General features: G+C 39.8%; 1 protein-coding gene across 1 annotated transcript; it reads right to left on the reverse strand.

Annotated features, from left to right (window-relative positions):
• Positions 1 to 4,395: 4,395 nt before the first annotated feature.
• On the reverse strand, positions 4,396 to 9,315 carry IL22 (interleukin 22). The gene is made up of 5 exons (XM_059080577.1): positions 9,130 to 9,315; positions 8,165 to 8,230; positions 7,910 to 8,053; positions 6,917 to 6,982; positions 4,396 to 4,503 (listed from the first exon to the last, which is right to left on the reverse strand). Exons 1-5 carry the CDS (start codon positions 9,313 to 9,315, stop codon positions 4,396 to 4,398), a joined length of 570 nt encoding a protein of 189 aa, XP_058936560.1.
• Between the last annotated feature and the right edge of the window lie 1,196 nt (positions 9,316 to 10,511).

Consider the following 10,511-nt stretch of genomic DNA (forward strand, 5'->3'; position numbering starts at 1 on the left):
CTCCCTTTCCCCTTTGGTAACCAAAATTTGTTTTCTATGTCTGTGATTCTGTTTCTGTTTTGTATTCATTTGTTTTATTTTTTAGATTCCACATAAAAGTGATATCATATAATGTTTGTCTTTCTGTGCCTGACTTACTTCACTTAGTATGGTAATCTCTAGGTCCATCCATGTTGCTGCAAATGGCAATATTTCACTCTTTTTATGGGTGAGTAACATTCCATTATATATATATATACACTGCATCTTCTTAAACCAATCATCTGTTGATGGGGACTTGGGTTGTTTCCATGTCTTGGCTATTGTAAATAATGCTGCTATGAATATTGGGGTGCATGTATCTTTTCAAATTAGAGTTTTCATCACTTCCGGGTAAATGTCAGGAGTGGGATTGCTGGATCATATGGTAGCGCTATTTTAAGTTTTGTAAGGAACCTCCATACTGTTTTCTATAGTGGTTGCACTAACTTATGTTTAAAAATTTTTTTAATTAAAGTACAGTTGATTTACAATATTGCATTTGAAAAAGTTTAATAAGGGATTGGCTTTTTTTAAGGTGTGGAAAGAGTTTAAGGAACCCTATAAAGAAGTAATGGGATGCCCTGAAGCTTAAAACAGATGGAAGCCTGTTAGTGAACAGGGTGGAGAGCAATTTCCGGAACCAGGAAAGAGAACTATCTGGAACAGGGCTGTCTGCCAGGAGCTGAGGTTTCGGGTAGAATATACAACCAACCTGCATGGCAGCTTGGCCAGAGGGTTCCAGAGGAATACATATTCTAACTTTATTTTCTTCCTTCAATTTCCTGCTAACTTCTTTTCACTTGCCAAATGCAATCAAAAACCAGACAGCCAGCACATATAGGGGGCAATTCGTGTATGTCAGCTTCTCCGGGGACAAAGTAGAGTGGGAAAGAACAGAGGATGGATCCGGAGAGCCAGATTGGCATAATCCATTCTTCCTGTCCTCAGCGCCCACTCTTTTCTTTGTGCAGGTGAAAAATGCTTGTTTCCAGCACAGGAAATACTCAGAATCTCATCAACTACACTGTATGGATGATGTAAATGTGGTCATAGTCCCACCTGAAAACTGAAATATCAGTCCCCATTAGTACTCTTCATGTAAGAGGGGAGGGAGGAGGAGAAACAAGGACAAAGACTGAATAACAGAAACCATATCTGCTATAGTTCCTATTTTTATAGCTGTTCACAGGACCTAAATGAATAATCATGAATTCCTTCTTCCACCACCCATTCTGTTTTTCTCTTACCCCCTACCTGTACCTTCACTGGATGGAGTCCTTCACCTGGTAAAGTGACTAAACCTCATTCCTATAGAAATGGAGTTCTTGAGGATCCTGTCTCTCTTGGGTTGATGCAATTTTTCATTGATGAGACTGTTGAGCAAGTTGACAAGACAATCCAGTGAACCCCTTTGGTCCAGTTACAGTCTACCTAGCCCTCAGGGTGTAGCAGTAATATAGTTTTCTCTTGGCAATTAGGATCAGTCATCCCAGCCTTGTCTACCTGTTTTTATCAACAATAAACATTCCTTGAAGTCGATTTTAAAGATTAAGTCACTGTATTGATGGTTGCCTCCGGAACAATAGGACCTCAGCTTTCAACCCTTGGTATCACTGCATTCTCCTCGTTTAACTGTCTGCACTCAAATCTTAAAATCTTAAAAGCTTTCAGGGCAAAATCACTGTCTTTACTTTCATTCCTATATGAAGCACTGCATATGAATGAATAGTATAGTATAAATGAAAAACCAGGAAAAAAACGAACACTTTTCCTGTTAGTGAATTGGATCCATACGTAGCTCATGTGTCCCAGGCAACCAAGCCGAGTGTCACAGTCACAACGAGTTTTCTCTGGCTCTACCCCCATCTACTTCAGTACAATCACCACTTTCTTCTTGGACGATTGCATTGGCCTTGCTTCTATTCTTAACCCTCCTATCGACCTCTTCTCCACCCAGCAGCCAGAGTGGTCTTTATGGAACATGAGTCATATCAAGTCTTTCCCCCACTTAAAACCCTCCAGTGGCTTCTCTTCAGTCCTAAATGCTGGTTCATGTTTCAGGGGGCTTGGGTCTCACACAAGCTCACAAATTAGTCTTCTGAAATACCTGGGTGTTACCGTCTGGTGCTGGAGGATGAGACATCCAAGGCTTCTGCCAATGCCAAGAACAAGATCAGTGCTGACAGTGCCAGCCAAATGCTAGCCACTGCCACAGATGCCAAAGCAGCTGCCAATGATTACGTCAAGACTCCCTATGAGGAATTTGGACTATTTCATGTCGCTGCCAAATTTATCAGCACTGCCCTCCAGACTTGAAGAGGATCCTGGCACCTTATGACTTATGTCCATTGGCATTCGGAACTTTTAAATCTCTTTATTTCAGACTCTTTGTCCTAGGACGGAAGCATTTGTGAATCCAATTTTAAAGGTATTCTTCCATTTATGGCTCGATTTCTAGAAGACTGGTCAAAAACAAGTACGATACCAAATTTTTCTCAAATCATCACACTGAGACTCATTTGGAAGAAGAGAGGAAAGAATCCTAAACCTCAGCTTATCCCAGAAATAATTCTCATCCCATCAACCCTGAAGCTTAGCTTTGGTACCTTTCAGCATTTGGAGCCCATACCCAAAAGTATTAACTCCGCTTTATCCACGAGTGAATGAATGTGCAATCTACATATGTGCTCACAATCACCACCAGTCTTTTTTAATTGATGGATAGTTGCTGTGCAATATTATATAAGTTACAGATGTACAATCTAGTGATTCGTGATTTTTAAAGGTTATACTCCCTTTATAGTTATTATAAAATATTCACTGTTTCCCATGTTGTACAATATATCCTTGTAGCTTATTTTATACCTAACAGTCTGCACCTCTTACTCCCTTACACCTACATTGCCCCTCCCTTCTTCCCCCTCCCCACGGGTTACCATTTGTTTGTTCTCTATAACTTAATCATCACCAGTCTTGACCTCATCCTGCAGGAGCTTGGCAAATAATTGGCGAGTGACCTGTAGAATAGTCCCAGGGTTCCTGATTTTCTGGAGAAGGAAACACTTTAGACAGCTGACCACTGGCTTTCGCCTTTTATGGAGAGACCTATACATGCTTCAGTGCTGGTGTCATTTGTCCATTATTCTAGACAGAACTAGTCCAACTTTTATCTCTATCTCTCCTCTCTCTTCTCTGTACCATTGTACAAACCTTGAAGACATCCAGCTTTCCCCCTCATGTGTGCTTCATGACATCTTGCTCATCTTCCACTCACAGACTTCTCTACCAGGGCTAAACTCCACTAACAGATAAGACTCCCCAGACTAAGTCAGCTTCCCCTTTTACTTCCCTGACTTACAGGAAAACTGGAGGATGCCCTTCCTAACAAGCTCAACGTAGAACTAAAAGCAGTTCATCTACAGCAATAGAGGCGACACGTATTTCTCCCCCAGCAGCATTACTCCTTCCTTTTAGCAAATTGCTAATGAGGCAGATGGATTCTTTACAATGTCTTACCGTTTTCCTTTCAGAATCACATGCTGAATCAACATAACAAATCTATATAGGTAGTATAACAGATCCCCCAGAAATCAGATAGACCTAGCTTTAATAAGGGTCCACTGCTTATAGTGACACAATGTTTTTTATCATGTTTCTGATTCAGTTTTCTCATCTGTAAAATGTGGATAATACTAATAGCCACCTCATTTGCTTAGAGTCAGGAATAAAATCATTTATACAGGTTCTGGGCCCATTTAGCAAATAGAAATGATTACATCATGATGATGATGATGATGATGTTGGTGGTGGTGGTAACATTAAAGGGGAAAAAAATCACAAAGCCACAAGATTTAGGATACAGAAGTGTTTATTGAGATAAAATAAACATATCATACATAGCTCCATAATTATTGCCACAAATATTAATATTACCCTTATGATTAAGTAGAAATATCTTATAATGCTTCTATAAATAAACCCATATTAGTAAAATGACATAAATAAGACAGGTACTTATAACAATAAATTAATTCATAAATATAAATTATTGATTATGGAAATGAAATTACTTAGGGGCTTTTTCCCTAAAGAGATAGGGAAGTAATCTTTTTTGTGGGGAAATAGACAACTGCTTAAAAATTAAATTTCTGTGTATAAAACACCAACTATGATAAAATGTTATTAATAGATCTCGTAATGCTTGGAAGGTCTACCTTCTGGTCGTATGGATACAAGTGACATTGTTCTCTTTTTTAAGCTAAGTAGGGATTTGTTTAGAATCCACACAGGGCTGTGGAGTTTGGTTTCCCCTTTTTCTTTTGATAAAAGAAAACCTCAGGGGATCTTATTGTTATTTCTAACAGGCAAGAAGTGTTAGTTATCCATTTCCGAGCTTTGCCCTGGATGAGTGCATTCATTTTTCAGGGCCATAAACAGCAAATTCAGTTCTCCAATTACTTTGATCTCTCCACTCTCTCCAAGCTGTGAAAATAAGAACACACAAGTATTTCAGCATTTATACCACGTTTTCTAAAGAGGAACAAATTAGAGGGAGATGAGATGGTTAGGTTGCCGGGACAGAAAGCAAGGTTTAGCCTTTTGTAAAAGATCAGTAATAATACTCTTTTAGCAAGCGTACGTGATTTGCCAAAGACTTTAAAATTACGGCTCTCTGAACTGAGAGGGCACCTGTGGGCATCAGTCTAAGCTGATGATGTTTCAAACCACTTCCTAACCAGAGCAAGCAGGTGGAGGCTGTGCTGGGATCTGGGGGACTCAGAATGCCACTCATCCTGCCTTGCCCTACCTCCTAGACCCACTACTGTCTATGACCAATCAGTTACGTATAACCACTTAGCTCAAACTGCCTTGAATCAAAACTGCACATTACCAATACACATGGGCTTTTTCTGTTCCCACTTTCTTGACCGAGGGGTGGAAAAAACAGGTTTTCACATTTATGGGGAAAATATCAAGTGCATCCTATCCAGTTGCTTTAATAGTAGAAGGCCAGATACGACTTCTAACGCCCCTTCTTTCCTTCTCCTTCCAAGCAGTAGGCAAATGAGACTTTCAGACTCCATGGGAGAGGGAACCCAGGTTCAAGTCCAAATCATCCTCCTCTGAAATTCATCTAATCTATTAAATGTGCTCAAGATTGCCTCAAAGAAATCAACAACCCTGAGTCATCATTGTCCTCCAGATTTCGGTCTCCTTTCTCTTCCTGCTTTCTTCCACTATTCCATCTTTCCATACTTCCTTTGACATAATGCAAGAGATAATTTTTATATCTCAAAGACTCCCAAGATTATAAAGAATTTTAAAGCTTCTCTTGCCCTACTGTGTGTCATCCATTCTGCTATAGCCTTCTCTCTGCTTTTACCTCCAGTGACAGGGAATTACTACCCCCAAGACAACCCTCCCATTTCAGAGAGCGTTGACCAGTTTTTCCTCATGCTGAGATTTGTCTGAATAACATTACTCTCACTATGCTTTCTGGAGCTAAAGGGGAAAAAAAAAAAGCATAACCACTCTTCCACGTGGCAACCGGTTGCAAATATGAAAGTCAATTCTCTCAAAATGGATTAAAAGATTTAAAATCTGTTTTCCCACACAGATCACCATCAGATTTTTCTCTCCCACTCTTCACTTTTCTAAACAGCAAAGTAAGCCGACACGGGGGATTTTTCAAAGCAGAAGCACAAAGTACTTCTTGGCTATGGCATGCTAATATTCAGCCCTCCACGTCTAGCTAATGATTCTATAAGAAGAGAATTGATCTTCACAATGAAAATCAACAAATCCTTCAGTTATTAAAGGAAGAACCAGACAAGTTCATTAAAGCATGTTCAGGAAGAAAGACTTTTTATAAAAAAACATCAAGATGGAAAAAGGGGAATTGAGGTTACACTTGTTCCTGAGAATTCCATCAACTAGAGCCTACACGTTTCTGAGGTTTCATTGTACCTGCTTGCCAAATCATCACTTTTGCTGCTACTAATCATACCTCTGGTTTTTGGATGAGTCACAGTTGCTGGCCTGAACCTTCCACCATTGTTCTTTTCCCCAAATAGGTCACCTGACAATATCTTTCACTGTCGAAATATACACTAACCTATACCAGATAGATGCTCACTAGGGCATTGTTGAAGGAGGGAGAAAACTAGAAAGGAAGGAAAAGGAGAGAGGAAGAAAAGAGGGTTTCCAGTTTGGACTTTCATTTCCCTATAATGAATCCATTACTAGTATTTTCATTCTATTTGAAACTGTGTAAAAGAAACTGGGGGTTGTTCACTCTTGCTTTTAAATTAAAATCAATAGATATTGGGTATTATATTATAACAGTTAAATGTAAGTATCAATCACTCCAGAAATTCATCCTACATGCAAGTCCAGCTCTTTTGTGATGGTTGTTCTGGGTATATTTCTCCAAGTTTTAAATCTTCAAATGAATGACTTCAAGTAAATTTGCCCCCAGACACTTTTCTGGTTTTGAACAAATGCTTCTTCAGATTAAATGAATCAGTAGGAATCTTAAATTTCCCTTAGAATTAATGAGACTAAACATAATATCCATTGCTTCTGCCCTGGATGGGATTCAGAAGACCTGCATTCTATTCTGGCTCTGCCAGTGAGTGGCATATGGGGTGATGAGATTAGATGATTTAAGTTCCTAGCCAGTTCTAGAATTCTATGATTTACAAAATTTGGAAATTGACTTATAAACATATAGACACATCTATACACATATGCACCTATATAGTCAACCCAATGGCAGGAGAATCAAGTAAAAAATCATGACATGGGGGGAAAAAAAGGAAAGAAAAGAAAGGAAAGGAAAATGACATTTGTCTCTTCTATCAAATGATTTAGCATTAATAGTTATTAGTAGTACCTTTTTCACTGTGTCCTTCAGATTCTGTACATTTCTCTGGATATTCTGGTTGTCACGCTGAATACGCTACGAAATGAAAACCAGAGTAACAATTTTAACACTGTTGTACTGAAGCTTTTTGAACCTCAGCACCCCTAAATGAGGTATGTTCCATTCACCTGGAATTAATGTTCTTAGCAATTTTGCCCACAATGACCTAGATTTCACCAGTGGCCTAGATTTTCTGAGCTCTTGAATTTCCTTGGACACCAAAGTCCAGTCATTTCTATTACATGGGACCTCGCTTCACTTTTGGGAAACCCTACTGAGGTTGAAGTTTGTGGAAAGAGTGGAGTGGTTTATGCAAATCCTGTCAAGAATAAAACCATAACTGTACCTCATCAAAAATGTGTGCTCAGAACAAGAAACATACATAAAACATCTTATGTGAACAGGGCCCTCCTCAATAAATACTAGGCCCCCTTTGCTCTGCTCACTCCACTCAAATCTTTTTTCATAGTTTTAAATGTTCAGAGGCATCGAGTTCACACACCTCTGATTTTGTCACTTCCCATATCAAAAGGGCAGCAGTCTTCACCCTCCCACCACCAAATAGTAAATCTTCTTGTTTCCCTCTTTCTCTCTTTCCAGTTCCCTCCCTCCATCAACTCATACTCGGTGGATTCATTTGCACCAACTGGCATTTTTCCTTACAGCTCCCGACTCCTCCCTCATCTCACATAACCCGAATTGGTTTTTCCCAGGGACAAATAAGCCTCATGTGGTCTTTCAGACCCTGTCCATCACCATCAACTCAAAGTGTGACTCAATTAAAGCAAAAGTAAACGTTCTGTGATTCCCAAGGATTCCTGTAATGATGTTACCGAGGCACTTCTGACTGCCAGCATGGGAGGGGCAAAAAACGAAGGTGGGAAAGAAAAGGGCTCCATGCAAAAGAAAGAGGGAGGGTGGGCACCTGGGAGCGGGTGGACTTAGGTTGGGAAAGGAACTTACACATTGGTCTAACTTTTTGTTGATCCTGGCCAGGAAGGGCACCACCTCCTGCATGTAGGGCTTGAATCTATTGGATTGGGGGAACAGCACCTCTTCAAGGGTAAAGTTCAGCACCTGCTTCAGCGTATAGCAGCGCTCCATCATCTGTTGGTGAAAGTGAAACACCAGGGCTCATATTAGGCGACATTCAGAAGACCCAACCCATCCTCACCACTGCTGCAAATAACCATGAGTGGCATCATGCCTATGGCTTACGTTGACTCCCTGGAACAGTTTGGTCCCAATGAGACGAACATCTGTGTTGTTATCTGCCAAACTAGCCTGGAAGAGAAGAAAAGACTAAGTGCCTGGACGTCAAGGAGCTAGAAGAAATGTCTGTAAGTAGAGCTGTACTCTATCTCCTCTCCCTAGAGCAGCCACATAAGGACTAAAGAAAGGATTCAGATATGTGCATGAGGTTAAAATAATGCTCAGGTGTTGGGAGGAAGGATAAATGAGGAGCTTGGGATGAACATATACACACTACTATATATAAAGCAGATAACCAACAAGGACCTACTGTATAGCACAGGAAACTATATTTTGTAATAACCTATAAGGGAGAAGAATCTAAAAAAGAATATATATACACATATATATATCTGAATCACTGTGCTGTACACCTGAAACTAACACGACATTGTAAATCAACTAGACTTCAATAAATAAATAAGATACGAGGGTATAATGTACAGCATAGGTAATATACCTAATATTTTATAATAACTATAAATCCTTAAAAATTGTGGATCACTATGTTGTACACCTGAAACTTAAATAATATTGTAAATCAACTATACCTCAGTTTTTTTAAAAAACTGGATTTAAAGCTCCTAGCATAGAGTTCATAACATAGTAAGTGCTTAATAAATGTCACTTTCTTTCTCTTCAAAAAATAAAGTAAAATAAAATAACACTTAGAGGAATAAATGGAAAAGTAAATAGTCAGATGGGCTACTAAATGGCTCCTTTCAGGGTAAAACTCAATGTACGCATCCTAAAGGCCAAAATGGAAGATCTCCACAAAGTCTCAGAAGAGACAGAGAATATGATGGCTGGTCTACCAGTAGAGATAAATGTTGGTTTCTTAAAGATCTTAGATGTGCTCTGAAGAAACTTTAAGAACTATTCAGGTTCTAGGTAGATAAGGATGTGAAAGAGAGAAAGAGTGAGATGAGTACCTCATGAGCCAACGCAAAGGTGCGGTTGGTGATGTAAGGCTGCTGGAAGTTGGCCCTGTCAAGCAGGCAGTGGGACACAATGGGTGCAGCCGCTCCTCCCTGCACCCACAGGGCCATGAGGAAGAGGCAGCTGGCCGCCAGAGTCCCCATAAGGGAAGAGCTCATAGATTTCTGCTGGGCAGCCATCGTAGACAACACAAACTCGAGCAACTGGTGACTAAGGAAGGAGAACCTAGTATCAAGAGAACAAGAAGCAAAAACAACATAAAGGAAAAAAGTAAGTATCAAGAAGTGTCACACACAACAAACAAGCATACCAGGTTGGTTGGAGGACTTACCTGTTGATTTCAATGATTCTGCTTGTGATGGGAAGGTAGAAGATGCTGCTTTTATAGCCCCCAGGACAACAAATAGTGTGTGTGAAAAATATGACATCAGCAATTATCTAATTTCCAGTGCTGTCTTCTGAGAACTACCTAACCACCATAGGAGCCCACAAAGCACCACCTCCTAGCTTTCCCACCTTGATACGCCAGCATTTCCCTAAGACGTCACTTTTAGGGCCCAGAGTGCTTTTACAGACAAATCCCAGAAATTTTCCAAACCCTACATACTTTTCAAAGAAAACAATTGCTTTGTCTCTGTAGATTCCAGGTTTAGTATAATATTTTTTTATTTCCTATAGTCAGTGAGTAAGCATTTTGTTCACGAACTCATTTTCCTACCAGCTTCATAGAGTCTTATCTCAATGGAGGTGATCAGAAATAAAGCACTTAAAAGACTTACATTAAAGTTTTACATTAAGTTTTTTTTATTCTTACATTAAAGACTTACATTAAGTTTTTTTCTGTCCTCTGCCAGAAGTAGGCTTTTTTGTCTCATTCACTACACCAGCCCCAGCACCCAGAATGGTGCCTGGCACACGGCAGGCAATGGATATTCACTGACTACATGATTACACTCTTTCCCAACCCGTTGGCCGATGCTTGGAAATCCACAATGCATTCCTTTAAAGTACACATCTCTCTAGAAGTAGGACTTTAGGTATCTCAGGTAAAAAGTTCTGTATTCATCATACTCCTCAGTACAACACACATGATCACTGTTCCATACAAGATTCTTTCTGGGTGTGTGTGTGTGTGTGATCTCACCGTCATTATTCTCCTTCCCTCTGCACCAGTCACCCACCACCACCTCTAAGCCTGCCATAGACAACTGCTCTAATGTATTTGACATATATTTCTAAATATATATGCATCCTTGTAAAACAGCAAGTAGCAAGTGTTGTTTAGTGGCGGGGGTGTATTTTTATTTTATAGGAATGGTTCTCTTTCTTAATCTTTCACTTGGCACCGTGGTCTTGCAATCTATCTGCATTGCTG

The sequence above is a fragment of the Kogia breviceps genome, chromosome 12 (genome assembly GCF_026419965.1).
Source record: "Kogia breviceps isolate mKogBre1 chromosome 12, mKogBre1 haplotype 1, whole genome shotgun sequence".
NCBI lineage: Eukaryota > Metazoa > Chordata > Mammalia > Artiodactyla > Physeteridae > Kogia > Kogia breviceps.

Coding starts and splice junctions, on each gene's coding strand:
- IL22 (XM_059080577.1), bottom strand. CDS start 9,315: ATGGCTGCCCAGCAGAAATCTATGAGCTCTTCCCTTATGGGGACTCTG. Junction 8,054..8,164: donor AACTGTTCCAGGGAGTCAAC/GTAAGCCATAGG, acceptor TTTCACCAACAG/ATGATGGAGCGCTGCTATAC. Junction 6,983..7,909: donor ACAAAAAGTTAGACCAATGT/GTAAGTTCCTTT, acceptor TTCATTTCGTAG/CGTATTCAGCGTGACAACCA.